The sequence below is a fragment of the Oryctolagus cuniculus genome, chromosome 12 (assembly GCF_964237555.1).
Source record: "Oryctolagus cuniculus chromosome 12, mOryCun1.1, whole genome shotgun sequence".
Classification (NCBI taxonomy): domain Eukaryota; kingdom Metazoa; phylum Chordata; class Mammalia; order Lagomorpha; family Leporidae; genus Oryctolagus; species Oryctolagus cuniculus.
This window is the reverse complement of record NC_091443.1, coordinates 10220628-10240345: the sequence shown is the minus strand read 5'-3', so window position 1 is coordinate 10240345 and position 19718 is coordinate 10220628. Positions and strand designations below refer to the sequence as shown.

At 53.6% G+C, this 19718-nt stretch overlaps 1 protein-coding gene across 1 annotated transcript in view; it reads right to left on the bottom strand.

Annotated features, from left to right (window-relative positions):
- The window catches only part of LRRK1 (leucine rich repeat kinase 1), a gene marked incomplete in the record, with an annotated part of 134301 nt that overhangs the window by 82684 nt on the left and 31899 nt on the right, over nt 1-19718 (bottom strand). The window contains 1 exon segment of the mRNA XM_070053315.1: nt 6656-6819. Within this exon segment, the coding sequence (XP_069909416.1) occupies nt 6656-6819 (164 nt within the window).

The following is a 19718-nucleotide window of genomic DNA, read 5'->3' as shown; positions in this document are numbered from 1 at the left end:
CAACAGGCAGGACTGAGCCAGCCCAAAGCCAGGCGCCTGGAACACAATCCAGGCCCCTCGCATGGGTGGCAGGGATTACGGACTTAAGCCTTCACCTGTTCCCCTCAGAGTGCGCATGAGCAGGAAGCCGGATCAGAAGTGGAGCAGCCAGGACTTGAACTAGGTACTCTGATTGCAATGCGGGCATCCAAGCGGAGACCTTAGGCTGCCGTGCCAAACGCACGGCTCCGTTTTTATCTTCTACAGATGGTTTCTTTCATAGATTTTTCTACCTGGATCATTCTGTTTCCTGCAAATGGACAGTTTCATTTCTGCCTTTCACATCTGAATGCCTTTGATTTTATTCCCTTGCCTTGCTGCCCTGGCTAGAACTTCTAGTTAAGTACTGAACGGTATCCTACTGAATCCAATTAGGTCACAACTGTTCCTGAGTAGCACCTCTGGTGTCATACTGAGAGTGGAGATCCGGCCTTGTTCCTGCTCTCAGGGGAAAGCAGGGGGGCTTTGAAGAGGTGGCTGAGCCTCCACAAGTGGGATTAATGCGATGCTCTCCAGAGCCGCAAGGTGGGGCTGCACCGGGTGCTTTGCCCGTGCCGCACACTTGCTGGTCTCTCCACTTTCCCGTGGGGTGATGAAGTACCCATGGAGGCGAGGCCCTGGCCAGAAGGGGCTGCCTGATCTAGGTCTTCAGCCTCTGGAACCATGAACGAAAACGACCCTCACCCTTCATAAACCACCCAGCCTCAGAGAGCGCAGCAGGGCGGCGGCAACGACGAATGCGTACATTTTTGGAGGTGTCTCGGTCAAGTTGAGAAGTTCCTCTTGATTCATAATTTGCTGAGAGGCCCTCGGCTTTAGGTCGTGAACAAGTACTTGAGGTTTCCAGCGCGCACCCTGTGTCACTTGATGCCACGGCGTGATTTAGCTGTCAGGTGTCCTCGTGTGGAGGAGCCCGTCGGTTCTGCCCCCCAAGCTTCTCTGCACCCCTGGAAGAGGCCCCGCTGGGTCAGGGTGAGCAGTCCTCCCGTACACCCCTGGAGCTGTGCGTCTCGGTCCCGCAGGCCCTCGGCGGCTCTTTGTACCACCTGCGTCTGGCTTTGGCATCAGGGCTAATGCCGGCTTCCCAGGAGCGCCGGGAAAGGATTCGCCCCTCTTCCATTTTCTGGATGAGACTGGGTAGAAGTGGCATTGGTTCTCCCACAGACGTTGGGTGGCATTCACTAGCGAGCAGTCTCGGCCACAGATTTCCTCCAGTAACTACAGAATCCCTTCATTTCATACTGAATGGGCTGTGGCGGCTTTGGCTGTCCAAAGTCTGATCCATTTCATCCGTGCTGTCAGATTTAGGGGCGTGGTGTCCCTGTGGGACCCACGGCGGTAGTCTCCGTTTTCTTCCCGATACTTTCTCCTGTCTTTGTTCGTCCTGCTGCATCTTTTCCAATTCTACTGATCGTTTCAAAGAGCCAGATTTGTTTCACTGTTTTTCCTCTTGAACTTTCATTAATTTTCTGCTCTTATTTTTAATATTTCCTTTCTTCTGCTGCCTTCGGGTTTATTTGCTCATCTTCTAGCTTCTCTGGGTCGAAGTTCATTGCTTTGAGACTTTACATCTTTTCTCTTTCTCCCCTTATTTATTTTCATTTTATTTGAGAGGTAGAGACATAGAAGGAGAGCTTCCACCTGCTGGTTCAGGCCCCCAGTTCCTGCCACAGCCAGAGCTTGGCCCAGCTGAAGCCAGGAGCCAGGAAGTCCATCTGGGTCTCTCACGTGGGTGGCAGGGACCCAAACACTTGGGCCTTCACCCACTGCCTCCCTAGACGAGCTCAGCGAGGCGCTGGCTCGGAAGTGGAGGAGCCAGTACTCAAGCCAGGCACTCTGATATGGGACGTGGGCACCTTAAGCAGCAACTCGACTGCTACGCCAAACACCCACCCTCCCTTTTACTAATACGGCTTTTAGTGCTGTAGACTTACCTCCCAGCACTGTTCTCTGTTAGCCCCAGGTCTCCATTTTCATTCCATTGAAGTTCCTCTGAAATTTTCTCTTTGAACCATGGATTACTTAAAAGTTCTGTGGTTCATTTCCAGGGGCTGGGGATCTTCCTACTATCTTTTTGTTACTGATTTCCAGTTTGACTCCTTCGATGCTCAGTATAATCTCAGTCATCTGGAATCACGAAGGTTTGTCTCATGCCCCAGGATGCGGTCTATCCTGATCTAGGTTCTGTGGACACTTGGATTCTAAGGTGCACTTGGGAGTTTCATGACTGCCAGCCGGGTCCCGTGAGTTCGTCTGTATCCTGTTCCGTTCCTGTCAGCTGTTGAGAAAGGGATACCACTGACGTGCGACTGTCCGTTGTCCCTTCTGCTGCATCAGGGTTTATTTCACAAATTTTGCAATTTTCTTTGCTGAAGTCCATCTAACAGTAAAACAGCCACTCCTCTTTTCTCTGATGAATGCTCGCATGGTATCTATTTTCCCGTGTTTACTTCAAACCCACTTACATCACTTTATTTGAAGTGGTCTGATCGTAGACAGTTTACAGCTGCTAATGCTTTTTTGTAAATTCTGAAAATTGTTAACCGTTTAAGTTAGTGAATCTCATTCGTGTCACCTCCTTCACGGCCGGATCGAGGGGCGGGTACTGCTTCGGTTTCTCCACCTTCTCCTCGGCTGTGATGACCGAAATACAAAGGCAGCAGCTGCCCCAACTCTAAGCTTCACGATCCCTATTCTTCGTCGTGAGAGACATGGCGCCCCCTTGCCTGCGGGTGAGCAGGGACTCCTGGACGGCCTTGGATTTTCCAGGCGTGGCACCAAGGTAGGGGTGAGGCGAGGACACTGCCATGCGCCTCCCAGAGACCCTCACAGTCGGCCGCTGCTTATGCATTTTTTTTATCTGCTCTGCCAAATTCTGCCTTGAAGTCCATGTATTTAGACCATTTACATTTAACAGAATTATTTAAATGCTGCGTGTGCAGTGCTACTTCTTTGCTTTCTGCTTGTTTTCTTTTTCATTTCTCCATTTCAATTTCTCTCTCCTCCTGTAAGTCATTTGAGCATTTTGTGAGCCCCATTTCGATTGTTCTACAGTTTTTCAGTATCTCTCTTTGTATGGTTTTCAAGTGGTTGCTCTGGGTATTACACTACACATACATATCTTATCAAAAGCTACTGTTTTCAACATTTTATGCACCATTTTATTCTCCCTAATTGATCGAGCAACTGTAATATCGTAAATAGTTCCTCTCCATCAAGAACCACATTAGGCAACATAATAATTTTTGCCTCAATTGTCAAACAACTTAAAGAACTAAACATGAGGATAAGGTCTATTAAGTCACCCAGCCTGGTTCCTGCCATGTTTCTGCTTCACTCTGGGGGTCCCAAGGCTCTCTCCTCCCTGTTTTTTTTTTTTTTTAAAGATTTATTTATTTTACTTGAAAGAGTTACACAGAGAGAGGAGAGGCAGAGAGAGAGAGAGAGAGAGAGAGAGAGAGAAAGAGAGGTCTTCATCTGATGGTTCACTCCCCAAATGGCCACCACGGCCAGGGTGCTACGCCGATCTGAAGCCAGGAGCCAGGACTTCTTCCGGGTCTCCCATGCAGGTGCAGGGGCCCATGGACTTGGGCCATCTTCTAGTGCTTTCCCAGGCCACGGCAGAGAGCTGGATCAGAAGAGGAGCAGCCGGGATTTATGGGATGCCAGTGCTTCAGGCCAGGGCGTTAACCTGCTGCGCCACAGCGCCGGCCCCTCCTCGCTGGTTTTGATCTAGGGACTCTCCCTGGGCTTTCCCTTAGGAGAGGCATCCTCTGGGCTGTCCGTTGTCCTGGGTGCCCCTACCTGCAGACTTCGCTCCTGAGGGGTGTGTCCTCCGGGTGTGGCATTCTGGGTTGCCTTTGTGTGGGCTGCAGGGCTTCAAAACCACACATCGGCTCCTTCTGGCTCTGTGGTTCTACTGCGGAACTCCTGCCGGCTGAATCGCTGTTCCCCTACACGCCAGGTGTATGTCTCTCGGGCTGCCTTCAGGTTGGTTGGTTTGTTTTCTTTTATTTCCTAAAGTCTGACTGCTATGCCCTTGGGACGGATTTTACCAGCTGTAGCCTCTCCGGTTCACTCAGCCCCTTCAGTCTGGGTGTTTGTGTCCTTTGCCATCCGGGGGACATCTCCAGGACCGATTCTTGGAGCAGCCGCTCAGTCCCGCCTTCTACCTACTCTCCTTCTGGAACTCCAGTAGCAGGAACACTAGATCCACTAAAAATTCCATTCTTGCACTTTCAGAATCTAAAATTCCTGCTTTGTTCGCCTGTTCTCCTTACAGCTTTATTTCTTTGCTGCAGGTCCTGTTTTCCCCTGAGACTTTAGGGTTTTCATTTATGTGTGCCCACAGCTGTCCTCGGAAGCAGTTTTAGGACGCCTGCTTGCACGCTGTCAGATAGATAATTCTACTGAGAGAGTCGGTGCTGGCATCTGCTCGTTCTTTTCACTGAGTTTGAGATTTTCCTGGCTCTGGGCCGGCGCCGCGGCTCACTAGGCTAATCCTCCACCTGCGGCGCCGGAACCCCGGGTTCTAGTCCTGGTTGGGGTACTGGTTCTGTCCCAGTTGCTCCAATTCAGGCCAGCTCCCTGCTGTGGCCCGGGAGGGCAGTGGAGGATGGCCTAAGTGCTTGGGCCCTGCACCCGCATGGGAGACCAGGAGAAGCACCTGGCTCCTGGCTTCGGATTGGCACAGCGCGCCGGCCGTAGTGGCCATTTGGGGGGGTGAACCAACGGAAGGAAGGCCTTTCTCTCTCTCTCTCACTGTCTAACTCTGCCTGTCAAAAAAAGAGATTTTCCTGGCTCTGGGTATAATGAGGAAGTTTTTTTTTTTTTTTTTTTTTTTTTTTTTTTTTTTTTTATCAGAACTTGGAAATTCTGGGCAACTGGGCTTGATGACTCTGTATCTCATTTGCATCGTGTGGTTAGCGTCTACTAATTGTGCACTGGTAGGGAGGAGGGAGCTGCTGCCTTCCCCCGGGGGCTGCATAGCCAGACACCCACTGGTGCGTGTCAGGGACTCCTCGCCAGTGCCGGGCAGGGAGGGGACCCTAGGCTGCCCACGGGCTGGGCGGAGGCCAAGCGTCTCCGTACTGCCGGGTAAGCCCGTGAGATGGACGCGAGTCAGCCTTCCCACGTGGTCGCAGCTGACGGGGGCAGTGGAACTGTTACCCGTGGTGGGGTTCACAGCCTTCTGTCTCAGACGCCACGCCAAGGGTTTCAGGTGCACTTAGCCAGAAGGGGAGAGGCGTCCCTGCTCTGTCAGGTGCACTTAGCCAGAAGGGGAGAGGCGTCCCTGCTCTGCCTTCCCTCCACGGCGATCTTTCCAGGAGCCGCTGGGGATCAGCTCATGCCTCTGGAGTGCTGCGTGGTTTCTGAAGCTGCCTCCTTCCGAGGGGAACGGGTCGGCTGCGCTCCTGCACTGTGCAGAACGAGCCACAAATCCGCGGGCAGAGGGAGCCCACGGGACCCCGACCTCCCTCCAGGCTCTTACACTCCTGGGAAAGGGCTGGAGGGTTAGGACCTGAATTATTCCTGACTGCCAATTAAATGGAGAATACGCAACCTACGCTAATCAAGTTGATGCAAATGGAACAGCCGTGAAGTGTCTGCATGGTAACAGCCAATGAGAAGTGGCCACGGGTGCAAGGAGGTGGCAACAGCCGCCCCAAGTCCTTGGCTAGAGCTCCGTGGAGAGCAGTTCGGCATCCCAGACTTTAAAAACGTTCAGGTTCCCAGCCTCAGTGCCTGCAAGTAACCCTTAGAAAACAGCCTCAGGGGAGGAGAGTCGGGCAAAGCACTCAGCATAGCACGGTTAGTAGGGAACTAGAAACAACCCGACCCAGCCAGCAGGAAGCTGGTACATTACAGGACGCCTGGAAACCCAGAAAAGCGTTATGTCGGGGGCGTCTCTGGGACTGCATCCCAACTAGATTAGTGTGAGTCGAGTGGACTGTGTGGGAAGACCTGGCCTGCGTGCGGGCAGCATCACCCACGGGCTATGGGCTGCAGACTAGAAAGACCGCAGGTGCACTGCTCTCTCACTCTGGGAGGGGGACACGCTCAGCCCAGCAGCCCCCCTGCTAGCACTCAGGCTTCCGAGAGTTGACAGCCTCGGCTTCCCTGGTCCAGAGGCCCTGGGACATGGACTGAGCCTCTCTATGTGACGGAACATTGCTCAGCCACTGAAGGCGATGTTCATAAAAACGTTTCGTCACAGGGAAAAGTCTGAACGTGGCACCAGGTGACAGCCAGCAGTGTATGCGACAGGACCCACAGAGTGCCCGAGAGCGCTTGCCCAGGTCAGCAGGCTGCAAAGGACACACCAGAGACCGCGCGTGCCACTGTAGGGTCTCAAGTTTTCTCTTTTGAGAGTGGGCTATTGTTCTAACGGCAGCAAGTGTGAAAGAACACCGTTCAATCTACAGGTGCCCCCCATTCCTGACATTTCTGTGACCCCACACCTGCCCCTCACAGGCTCCCGGGAACGGAGGCCGGGTCTGGGCAGCTGAAGTCGGCCCACAGATGTTGACGCGGAAGGAGGCACTTCCAGACCACGATGCCAATAAGGAAATCAACAAGCAGGGACCGCGGACGGCGCGTGTGGCCCGAGTCCTACCCTCTCCAGCTGCGATGTGCTCTCGTCGCAAGCTTCTCGGAGCAGGTCTCTGGCCCTGCTGGAGTCTCCCCGTCTGTAGGCGACGTGGATATCTTCTGTCCTGAGGGCCTGCGCTGTGCAGTCACCGCCCAGGGTGGACGGCTTGCTGCCCATGACTCCGGCACCTGCACGGGAGGAAACACACGGGGCATCGCCGTCACTGGGTGCCCACTCTCAGGAGAGGACAGCAGAGGGATGCGCTGTGACCTAATTCCGGGCGGTAGGAAGAGAGGAGATGGCCCTGCAATGCCACTGTCACCGAACTCCTCTCATCCGGGTACCTGCAGCCCTTCCAGGGGGACACGCCGGGGCCAGCTTTCTGCAAAGGCTCCCACGGCCGAGCGTGGCTCAGGGGATCCCGTAGGGCCAAGGGCAGCCGCCTGGTGGGGAGGGAAGCTGGCCGCTGAGCTCACAGCCAGCATCTGGGGAGCAGAGGCTTAGGGACGAGGGCTGAGGGTCAGAGTGCCCAGTGGAAGCAGAAAGATCCATTCTGGGGGGAGGGTGGACATTTACCCTCTGTCCCCAGCCTTTTCCTTCTAGACAGCCCAATGAGAGCCAGCTTTAAATCGGCAGTCCCAGTCCCTACCACCCCAATACAAATACACCATGGAATGACCCCGGGCGATTCTTGGAGACTCCAGGCCTTGGGACGCCCGTGCACCACAGCGGTTACTGGCCAGGTGGCCTGAAGACACCTCCTGGCTCGGCCAGTTGGGTTACCTGGATGGCGGCCCTGCTTGGGACACGCTCCTGTTCTCTAAGAGTGGACGCTGGCCTGCCCTGCGTGGAGGAGGTGGGGGCAGCTCCAGGTCCACTGGGCACCTGGCGCTACCTGGGAGAGGCGGGGCTCAGAGGAGGCCACGGTGCAGCAGGGCTGGGCTCCTCCACAGACGCACAAGGCAGCTGTGCGAGGCCACACCCGGTGCTGGGCGCTGCAGACCAGCGGAGAGGAAGCCGTCTCTTGCCCTGTCACACTCCCATTCCAGAACAGGGCTGCACGGAGAGGGGTCTGGGGGCCCCAAACAGCTAACACACAGGCAGCAGGGGCTTCCTGAGTGTTCTGAACTGCACACAAAGTGCACACACACACACACACACACACACTCTCTCTCTCTCCCTCCCCCTCCCCCTCTCCTTTCCTAGGGAGAAAAGTGAAGGCCACCAGATTCCCAGGGGCTAGAGAGCCAGTGTGGCGAGCTCTGTCCCCGTGCCCTCTACGGGGAAGTCTGCAGTCAGGGAGGAGGTGGATTCCACTGGGCAGCACAGACACAGGCCAGGCCACTCAGCCAACAGCGGCACACCAGCTCCGGGCTCTGCTCCTCAGCCCTGAGGCTGGGGCTCTTTGAAGGACAAGGAAATAAGCTGAGGGTTTTTTTTTTTTTTTTTTAATAGGCAGAGTTAGACAGTGAGAGAGAGAGTCAGAGAGAAAGGTCTTCCTTCCATTGGTTCACCCCCTAAATGGCCTCTACGGCCGGTGTATCGTGCTGATCCAAAGCCAGGAGCCAGGTACTTATCCTGGTCTCCCATGGGGTGCAGGGCCCAAGCACTTGGGCCATCCTCCACTGCACTCCCTGGCCACAGCAGAGAGCTGGCCTGGAAGAGGGGCAACCAGGACAGAATCCGGCGCCCCGACCAGGACTAGAACCTGGTGTGCCGGCACCGCAGGCCAAGGATTAGCCTAGTGAGCCGCAGCACTAGCCAGTTTTTTTTTTTTTTTATGTAAATGCTAACAAGGTGGTTTCGAAACACTCATATCACAAAGTATCACATAATAGTAGCTAACATCTGGAAAAGAATAAAAGTCCATTCATTTACAAAAGCGTAAGAATTACATGCTGCTAAATAAATTTAACAAAAGAAGAGCGAGATCAGTACACTGCCAAGTGAGAGAGAGAACGAGACCTACAAATCGAAGACAGCCCAGGCTCACGGACTAGAAAATCAACACTGCTGAGATGCCAATTCTCTCTGATTTTAATCCAGATTCAATTTACTCCTGACCACAGCTGGGAACAGAAAGGGACAAGTTGATGCTAATTTCGTATGGAAATCTGAAGGATCTAGAATAACCGAAGCAATATTGAAAAGGAGGAGAGTTGGGGCCGGCACCGGCATCCCATATGGGCCGGGTTCTAGTCCTGATTGCCCCTCTTTCAGCTCTCTGCTGTGGCCCGGGAGTGCAGTGGAGGATGGCCCAAGTGCTTGGGCTCCTGCACCCGCATGGGAGACCAGGAAAAGCACCTGGCTTCTGGCTTCGGATCGGCACAGCACCGGCTGTAGCGGCCATTTGGGGAGTGAACCAACGGAAGGAAGACCTTTCTCTCTGTCTCTCTCACTGTCCATATCACTATCTGTCAAATAATTAAGAAAAAAGAAAAGGAGGAGAGTTGGGGAGTTGGCCCTGCTGGTTTCCAGATTTAACACAAAGCTACAGTAACCCAAACAGTGTGGGCTGACACAGACTAACAGCTGCAGGGGACAGAACAGACTGAGAAAGGGACTCCTCCCTGCATGGCCAGGTGAGTTGTAAAGGGCGCCCTAGCAGTAGACTGGGAAAAGCAACAAGTGTACGTCCTCTGTGCCCCCACTTCTCACCACACACAAACATGAACTTGACATGGACCTCGGGCCCCACCAAACTTAGGTGTAAAAACCAGGAAGCTTCCAGGAAAACCACATGGGAGAAGATCGTCCTGGCGTGAGAGTCAACAAAGGTTCCCCAGCCGGCGCACAGAGAAAAGACCCTCGGGCGGGGACGCTGCTGCGGCACAGGCAGTGCTAAGCCTGAAGCGCGTGCGTGGACAGACACCGCTCCAAAGGGAGCAGGCACAGTGCCGGCTAAAATGAAATCCAAAAGAATGCTACCCGTAACAGCAAAAATCCTGTAACTCAATGAGAAGACAACAATTAAAGATCGGCAGAGATTTGGACACTGGAAGATGTTTCAAACAGACCACAATGGCTAAAATCTGGAAAGATGGACAGAGGATAAACAGGTCTGATGGTTTCTCAGGAAACTAAACACGCACCAACCCCAGCACCCAACAATTCCACTGGTAGACAGAATACTGAAACACGGCCACAGACTTATCCGGTAATGTTCACGGCGGCTCTCTAGTGCTGCTTCCTCACGTCAGTGGCCCACGTGCCCGTGCCCAGGCGCCTGGATAAACAAACTGTGGTTCTGTAGCTACTCCCCAGCGAAAAGACAAGACTATTGATCCGCGCGATGACTGTGAGTGAGGGAGCCAGGTGAGATTCCATTTATATTTATATGCTGTTCTAAGCTGTGTTTTAAAATATAACCAGAGAAGCGGCTCCCGGGGGCGGGCGTGCAGCCACGCTTACGAGGGAGGGGTGGGAGAACGGTCAGGGCTGACGGGTCCATTACACAGGCGCTGGACTCGTCAGAAATTAGCAGAGTCCACCTCAGACCTGCACATTTCACGTTCTAGACGTTTTACCTAAAAACACTCCAAGCACCACTGACCCTTGATCAGAAACATGCATGCTAAAGTGCTCAAGGGTGAAGAGTACGGATGTCTACAACTTACTCTGAAATAATTAAAAACAGGATGCATGGAAACGAGAGCAACTTCACGAGACGCTAACCCAGAATCTAGCGGTAGGTACACACGTGCCTACGGTTCAACTCTCTTGGTTGGCTGTATGTTTGAAATGTTCCACGATGATCGTGGCACAAAAGGTGGGTCGTAATATCAGGCCCCAGGGCAGGGCTGGCCGTGCGACCTGCAGAGTGGAGCCCACCAACCACGCAGCCTGAGCCCGCCCTGCAGAAAGACGGAGCTAAGGCATTTATCACTGTGATGGGCCCGGAGGACTTCAGGCAACCGTGCTGAAAACGCACCACCAAAGGATCGTAACGCACCCGCTCCCTGCTGCAGGGGCAGCACAGGGCTGCTGTGCGTGCGTGGGGTCATCGTGCGTGTGTGCGTGTGACTGGCTGCTTGGTGTGTGAGTGGTCACACATGTGAATAAGGCAGCCTTGCTTCCCAGCACACACTGCCAGTGCCCATGAATTAATTATTTCCCTTCAGAGACCCTGGGATATCGGAGAGCAGGCCGGGGAAGAAAGGCCATTAGCAAGGCGTGGAGGACGCAGACAGCATTAACCGCAGTGCCGTCTCTCAGAAGGGCGCACTTCATCACGCCACTGCCCATCTTGTGAATTAAACAAGTGCTCTTTAATGAGAGATGTGCACACACAAACGGGCCTGCACGGCAACCTCCTCTATCCAGTTACGGACATAGGCACCGACAGCTAAACTTCAGCTCAAGGTCATGGACTTTGTGCAGGTGCATCCTGGGATAGATGCAAGGACACGCATAGGTCACACAGTGCATGTGAAAATACAACGGTGATTTACTTGAACTTGACCTTTAAAAGCCACCAAGCAGGTGGAGTAAGCAATGTAATAGCCATGTAGACCCTGCTCAGGTTTCTTTGCATTCTGAACGTTGTGTTAATTTTCTATTTTGAATCTCATTTTCTTAAGTTGTGCCTGTCCACTCGTACTGAAGCCCAGGTCCAGTCAAATTTGTGGAAGGACATGATGGGAAAACATCCATTAATGAATGCGCATTTAATTTAAACTTCCAAGAACTTTCCTGAAATTACAGAGGGAACAGCTGATATTCACTTAAGCTGAAAGAAAAGGAGACGAATACATAAATACTGAGTGTTAAAGATGGACTACCTGGGGATCAGTGACAGAATCAGAAGAGGTTTTCTTTTTCTTTCCCAAACTTTTCATCAGGGAATTATGGTTGCTTTTTTAACATCTCAAAGATATTGCATGGGTAATAAAACAGCAAATTCTCATGGAAAAAAAAATAAATCCCATGGCAATATAACACCACCAACACACACCTTCCCCTAGAGGTCAGCATCCATTCTTGTAATTTCTCCTCTAACAACACCACAGCTTTGTATCTGAGAATCGGGGACCTTTGATTAAAACTGAAAACACTGGGGAACGTTTTTTACCCCTTGAGGTTATCCAATCACTTGCACTTCGTCCCCAACCACTGTCCATAGGAGAACCTTTTATACAGCAACACATATAGCTCTATTTCTTCATATGGATTAAAATTGTATTGCAAAGTCTAATCCCCCAAACTTAATCTGTTTCAGGAAAACACTAACGACCCACAAAGATGCCTAGAATTAGTAGAAAAACAAGACTAGCGCATTACAATGGTTTCGCCTCAAAGCTGAGAAAATGACTGTTTGTTCTTGAAGTCACGGTTTGTGTCGTGAATTTCCTCTACGGCAGAGAAAATTTCCAGCCAACCTATGGATGAAGACAAGAGAGGCTCCTCACGCGCCTCCAGTGCGCAGTTAGCCTGCACGCCTGACCCGGGAGAGGGCGAGCAGGGGAAACCAACTGACCAGCTCATTTTTATTTATTTAGATTTGGTTGCCAGCTTGGTTTTAGGAGATGTCGATTAGTAAGGGGAGCCATGAAGTGCAGTGAATGGCGAGGTCGGTGTGAGCGGTTATCTGAGGATACAGGAGGCATGTCCAGTGACAGCCACACTGGCAGGTGAGCATTGCTGGGTGCCGCCCACGGCTCTCGGGGGCTCCATCCCGTATCTCAGCGCACCGGGAGCTAAAGCCCATTATGTAAAGAGACATTTGGTCACAGAAGCACGAAGCACGTACAAACCTCTGGAACCAAACACCGCAGTCCTTCAGTTCACACTCTGTTTACAAGGAAATAGTTCTGGTCACACTGTGCGATTCACAGTCAGCCAGGTCTAGCAGGGAAGATTCTTAGTGGCCAGTCACGGGGTCACTAAACACCTTCTCCGTAACTCCTGATTTAGAAAAACAAACGATCCGGGCAGCAGAGAAAGCGCACTGAACCACTCTTCTCTTGGAGGTCGCAGGTAGAATTCCTGACGATCCCGGAGCAGCACCTGCCGGGGCAAGCTGTGTGCAGCCACGTAGCCCAGAGAGCGCCTTTGTCTGCTCCTTGGTCCCAGGTGTGCTCTGCCCCGAGCTCCCCAGGAAACAGTCCCACCTTGTCTTCTAGAACAGCAACTGCTAAGCCACCTCTCTCGACCCGACCCAACAACGAGAACAAATCCTCTTCCTGCTGTTTCCCCTACAGACCCGGACAATGGAAAGGCGGCACAAGGGCAGAGTCAATCCTGTAAGTTCTCGTGTGTGTGTGTGTGTGTGTGTGTGATCCCCATTTCACCCCTGTCAACAGGGCAGCAAGCCAAAAAAATTAAAAAATAAAAAAATAAATGCTCTCTCAACGCTGGCTTATCCCGGAGCAGACACGAGCGAACTTTCGGATGCTACTGACCTGCTCATCGTTGGGCAAGGACCTTGCCGAGCTGTCGGCCGGCGAGTCCCCGCAAGGCCACAGCACGTGTCCCCCGGGGAGGGGCGGCCTCCCAGCTCGTCGGCTGCGGCCGTGAGCCGCCTGAGCCTGCCAGCCTTCAGCCGGAGGTCGCTTCTGCTGGGTTTCAGCCCCGGCAGCAGTTTTCATCCGTGGGTCGCATTACAGTGAAATCCAACCCTTTCTTGCTTCGGGGAGATGCAGAGGTTGGGGGTGCACAGGGGAGGGTGACCCTCGGAGGCAGCTCCAGATGGCCGCGGCTCAGCCCCAGCCCGCCGAGCATCAGAAAAGCTCAGGGGCAGGTGCAGCTGGCAGGCTGCGCGTCCCGCGGCTCTCCCCACCGAAGCACGGGGAAGGTGTTGATAAAACAGAGACGGGGATTCACAGACAGATCCGGTAGCGGGGAAGGGCATGCAGGAGTACAAACACTAGCTGGTCCTACGCAGCCATGTTGTGTCCACCTGACACGGTGAAAGATGCAGTCTGACAACGCTCATCACGGCCAAGTGCGGTGGAGCTGTCCCGGTCTCTGTGCACTCTCCACGGCGAGAGGCCTGGCAGATGGGCGGGCCATTTCAGAAAGCAAGAGCGCCATCCTCCAGAACAAGAACCCCGGGGAGGGGCCGCCGGCTCGCCTAGGGATCTGCCTGCAGCCATGATGTTCGAACAAAGACCCCCGCCCCCGCTTGGCCCCTGCTCCTGCAGAGTCTCCCATAGGAGCCCAGGGAAGGAGGGAAGAATCGGTCGGCCAGGAAGTGGCCAGGGCTGAGGGGGCGGTGGTGCCTAGGGCTCCCGGATGTCATCTAATTTCGTGCGTCCTGGCCACTTTGCAGATGGGGAGGCCAAGATGAAGACACTGGTGCAGAAAGTTCCAGAACGGGGCGGGGGGTGAGCAGAAGCTGAGCGAGGGGTCTCCGCTCCTCTGCTCTCCAACGCGCTGCCTCTTGGTACCTCAACATCAGGGGCCGTCATGCAGCCGGTGAAGCTGACGATCCGAAGACAGAGGAGCACGAGAAATACTCATACTCATCCCATCACGTCAACCTTGAGTAGAGATGGGCCTTGGGAGAACACAGCACACTGACTGACAGCACGTGAAAACACGCCACATGCGAAAACATGCTACACATGAAAACACACCACACGCGGAAACATGCTACACATGAAAACACGCCACATGCGAAAACATGCTACACATGAAACACACAACACAGGAAACATGCTACATGTGAAAACACACCACATACGGAAACATACATGTGAAAGCACACCACACGTGAAAACATGCCACATGTGAAAACACACTGCATCAAACAGCTTATTCCAGGTTCATAGATTATGTATGATTAACATGCTTTGGGAAAAAAAAAGTTCCCAATGAATACAGACAGTGTGTGTGGGCAGGCTCAGGAAAAATGTGTGTACAGCAAAATGACGCATGGATTTCCAAAACATTTTGCCAAAATAAATGCTCTAATTCACTGTTTCCTCGAATTTCACAAAGTGCCACAGTATATGGAGTCCATTGTTTTTGTTTGTAAAAACTGTTGGCCCCTGCTCTCTCTCCGCCCCCATTCCTCCTCTCTCCCTCCCAACTCCTCTCTCTCCACCCCAGCTCCTCTCTCTCTCTCTCTCTCTCCCTCCCCCTCCCCCATTTAGAAACAGCACCGCAGTGCTACAGGAACGCACTCCTCCCTAAGCTCAGTCCCTCTTCCGAAGTGCGGCTCCCACTGCTCACCGCTCTGTAAATATTTAACCCCTACTCTGTGCTGAGCGAAACCCCGGGGACGTCGCTTGTGGAGACAGGCGGGCACAGCTCGAGTGCGGGACAGACTCCTCCAACAGACGCCGGCCCTGCTCCCCCGTCGGGGTCACACCGAGGGCTTGGGCAGGGCAACCACAAAGCTGATCTGGTCTTCCTTCTGGGGAAAAACGACCATGATCACAGAAAACAGGCACTTCCTTCAACTGCCCCCCACTAACAGAAAGTGGTGCAGCTGGCAGATACGGAGACAGAAGAGCCGGTCCCCTGTGACCCCCAGGAGGGGCGGTGGCTCTCGGCAGCGGGTTAGGACGCTTGGACACAGCAGCCAGGGACAGAAGTCTATAGTTGAGGGAGCACTGAGCAGACAAGACAGTGTGAGTAAGCAGGCTGATGGCCGTGTTGTGAGTCTGGTAAGGAGCGGTGGACGTGCCCACTGCGGATGGCAGACGCTGCCACTACTGGCTAGAATGGGGGCCCCAGGAGGCCACACGGGTTTTCTTGTGCCGTGGACTCGGAGGTTTCTTCTGGAAACCCTTTTCTCCACGTCCTGTCGTTTCAGTGTCGCTCGCTGTCTCTAGTGCATCTTCTACCGAGAACGGTGCTACAGGAGACGTGCGGTGAGGGACACATGACCGCACCGCATGGTTAGACGTGGGGTCACGGCTCTACTCGTCATCAGGTGCCTGGTTTTTGGCAGGTATTCAAGATGTCTGGCTCAGCATCTTGGCTCACGTAAAAGATGTTGCATGACTGGGGCCGGCGCTGTGGCTCAGCGGGTGAAGCTACCGCCTGCAGTGCCGGCATCCCATATGGGCGCCGGTTCAAGTCCTGCCTGCTCCACTTCTGATCCAGCTCTCTACTGTGGCCTGGGAAAGTGGTGGAAGATGGCCCAAGTCCTCAGCTCCCTGCACCTGCACGGGACACCTGGAAGAAGCTCCTGGCTTCGGATTGGCACAGCTCTGGCCTTTGTGGCCATTTGGGGAGTGAACCAGTGGATGGGAGACCTCTCTCTCTCTCTCTCTCTCTCTCTGCCTCTCTGTAACTCTTGAGTTTTAAAAAAATAAATAAACCTTAAGCCCCACCCTGCCCTGCTTATCACGGTGCTCCCTCTCCAACCAGGCCCAGAGCAGCTGGTCCTCCCCGGGGACCTGTGCGCTGTCCCTTCTGGCTCTCTTCTCCTTCCTCTGCCTGCATGAGGTCAGACCCAGGCCCTGGATCTCTGCTTGGTCTGCGCACAGGCTGGGCAGTGCCCACTCGCTCACTGCCACGGGTGCACACAGCAGGTGCTCATCAAAAGTTTCCTGACCTCTCTGCATGCCAGGAAGGGGCTCATCTACAACTCTGCCCTTCAGTGCTGGCACCTGGCATGGCCCGGGGGTGCAGAGCCTTCCTGGGAAGAAGAGACGAGAACCAGGCCACCAGCCCCCTTCTGAGAACGGCCTCGCTGCGGCCCCGTCGCCCACAGTGCGGCCCCAGAAACAGCTGCGTCCACACAACAGCTGTGGGGCTCAAGGCAGGGCAAAGTTTACACTGGGTCAACTAATATTCTGGGGCTTTCCAGCTCATTCGAGTCTCTGAGGCCTTAGTCATACACACGGGCCGGGAATGCACAGCGGGAATGTGCTGGGGGAGGGGAGGAGCCCCAGGGCAGGCGGGGGGGGGGTTCGCCTTGAGCTGCACGACACCCACCCCCACAGTGTGCACCCAGCTCCAGGCCCCCAGCGCGCTCTCCCCCCACTCCTGCGCTCCGCCAGGACACGGAGAGATGGCGGCACGGACCTTGGAGGCACTGCTGATCGGCTCAGTGAAGGCGAGTACGGGGCGTGCATCGACCCCTGCCTGCCCCCAGCAGGACCCCCAAGTCAACGCCAGTCGCTGCGACTGTGTTTTGAAATTAAGTTAGAGGTTCGGGCCCAATTCTACCAACTGTGAGTTCTGGCGTTCTCGTGTTACCCTGCGGGCATCGGAGAACGGCCAGGCTGAGTCAGCCAGCCAGGCTGCCGCGTCTAGATCTTGCTGACTTAGCTCTGGGTCAGAAGTGAGGGAAGCCAGAGTGACAGCCGGAACGCCTGCGGCTAGCGGGAGATGGGCCGGGAGGCAGAGGTGCACGGGCGGGAGGAAGCCTGAGCGTCCCCTCCACCCGGGACTGTGCCTGCCAGTGGAGGCGCCCGGGCCTCTGCACGCCGCCCGGCGTACAGCCCAGAAAAAGAGCTCCTTCCCCCCATTATGTAAAAATCCACACATCATGAAGAAATACGGTAAAAAGGCTGGAGAGAAACAGCAGAGCTGCAGAATGGTCATAAAACAATTAGTGGCACAGCGAGAGGGAATCCTTGGGGCCGGCACTGTGGCGTAGCAAAAAGGCCGCCGCCTGCAGTACAGGCATCCCATGTGGGTGCTGGTTCAAGTCCCAGCTGCTCCACTTCTGATCAGCGCTCTGCTATGGCCTGGGAAAGCAGTGGAAAATGGAAGATGGGAGACAGCCCAAGTGCTTGGGCGCCTGCACCCATGTGGGAGACCTAGAAGAAGCTCCTGGCTCCTGGCTTTGGATCGGCACAGCTCTGTCGGTTGCAGCCATCTGGGGAGTGAACCAGCGGATGGAAGACCTCTCTCTCGGTCTCTCTCTCTCTCTGTAACTCTTTCAAATAAATTTAAAAGAAATTTTTAAAAAAGAAACAAAACAGGAGGAAAATTGGAAAATCCATAAATACGTGGAAATGGAAGGATACATTCCTGAAAAACCAATTTCAGGGTTTAAGAAGGAATCAAAGGAAAATCAGGAAGTATCCTAAGACAAATAAAACCGGACACACAACACGACCGACTCATGGAACACAGCGAAAGCAGCTCCTCGGGGAAGCTTTCAGTACTCAGTGCCTACATTAAGAAACGATGGGGGGCCGGTGCCGCGGCTCACTAGGCTAATCCTCCACCTGAAGCGCCAGCACACCGGGTTCTAGTCCCGGTCGGGGCGCCGGATTCTGTCCCGGTTGCCCCTCTTCCAGGCCAGCTCTCTGCTGTGGCCAGGGAGTGCAGTGGAGGATGGCCCAAGTCCTTGGGCCCTGCACCCCATGGGAGACCAGGAGAAGCACCTGGCTCCTGCCATCAGATCAGCGCAGTGCGCCGGCCGTGGCAGCCATTGGAGGGTGAACCAACGGCAAAGGAAGACCTTTCTCTCTGTCTCTCTCTCTCACTGTCAAAAAAAAAAAAAAAAAAAAAAAAAAAAAAAGAAACAAGAAACAATGGGGGCTGGTGCTGTGGAGCAGCAGGTTAAACATCCCCCTGCAGGCCGGCATCCTATATGGGCGCCGGTTCGAGTCCCGGCTGCTCCACTTCCAATCCAGCTCTCTGCTGTGGTCTGGGAAAGCAGTGGAAGATGGCCCAAGTGCTTGGGCCCTACACCCACATGGGAGACCCAGAAGCAGCTCCTGGCTCGGATCAGCACAGCTCTGGCCAATGCAGCCATTTGGGACTGAACCAGTGGATGGAAGACTTCTCTCTTCTCTTCCTCTCTCTGTCTGTCACTCTGCCTCTCAAGCAAATAAATAAATCTTAAAAAAAAGAAGCAATAAAGATTTCAAATAAACAACCTAACTTTATAGCTCAATAATAGAAAAAGGACAAACTAAGCTCAAAATTATCAGAAACAAAGAAATAATAAAGATTAGAGCATTGCTGGCGCCGTGGCTCACTAGGCTAATCCTCCGCCTTGCAGCGCTGGCACACCGGGTTCTAGTCCCGGTTGGGGCGCCAGATTCTGTCCCAGTTGCTCCTCTTCCAGGCCAGCTCTCTGCTGTGGCCAGCAAGTGCAGTGGAGGATGGCCCAAGTGCTTGGGCCCTGCACCCCAGGGGAGACCAGGATAAGTACCTGGCTCCTGCCATTGGATCAGCGTGGTGTGCTGGCCACAGCGTGCCGGCCGTGGTGGCCATTGGAGGGTGAACCAACGGCAAAGGAAGACCTTTCTCTCTGTCTCTCTCTCTCTCTCACTGTCCACTCTGCCTGTCAAAAAAAAAAAAAAAAAAAAGATAGAGCATAAACAAATGAAACTGAGACTAGAAAGACAATAGAAAAGATCAATGAGGCTAAGAGTTGGTTTTTTTTAAAATATAGATAAAATTGATAAAACTTTAGCCAGACTTACCAGGAAAAAAAAAAAAAGAGAGAGATGACTCAATTAATAGAATCAGACGTGGAAGAGAGGCCGTGACAGCTGAGGCCACGAGGGGTTTAAGTGACGGCTGTGAAGAGTCACACACCAACAAGTTGACAGCCTAGAAGAACAGACACATCCTGGAAGCATCCCACCTGCCGACACCGAATCCTCAAGCAACAGAAAATCTGAACAGATCGGCACCAACGAGGGAGAGGGAAGAAGCATCAGACATCTCCTAGCAGAGGAAGCTCGGGACCGATGGCTTCCCAGGTGCACGTGACCAAACATTTAAACCAGGACTAACCCCAGTCCAAACTCTCACACAGCTGAAGACAACGGAACACCAGCAAACTCATCTCACACGGCCAGCATCGTCCTCCCCACAGAGCTGACACAGACCTACAAGGCGGGAAAATTGCAGGTCAGCATCTCTGGCAAATTCAGGTGAAAAAACCCTCAGCAACTCTAGCCAACCAGATTTAGCAGCACATGGAAAGGGCGCCACGCCACACCCGAGTGGAACGCGTTCCCGCGATGCAGCCAGGAACATAAACTCAACGTGCCGCAAGAACACAACGGAAGATACAAATCACGGGGTCATCTGACGGATCTGGAAAAAGCTTTCGACAAAATTCAAAATCCTTTCATGATAAAAATCATCTCAGCACTTCAGGCGCAGAAGGAATGCACCACGCAACACTCAAGTCCATATACGAGAACCCCACACCTGT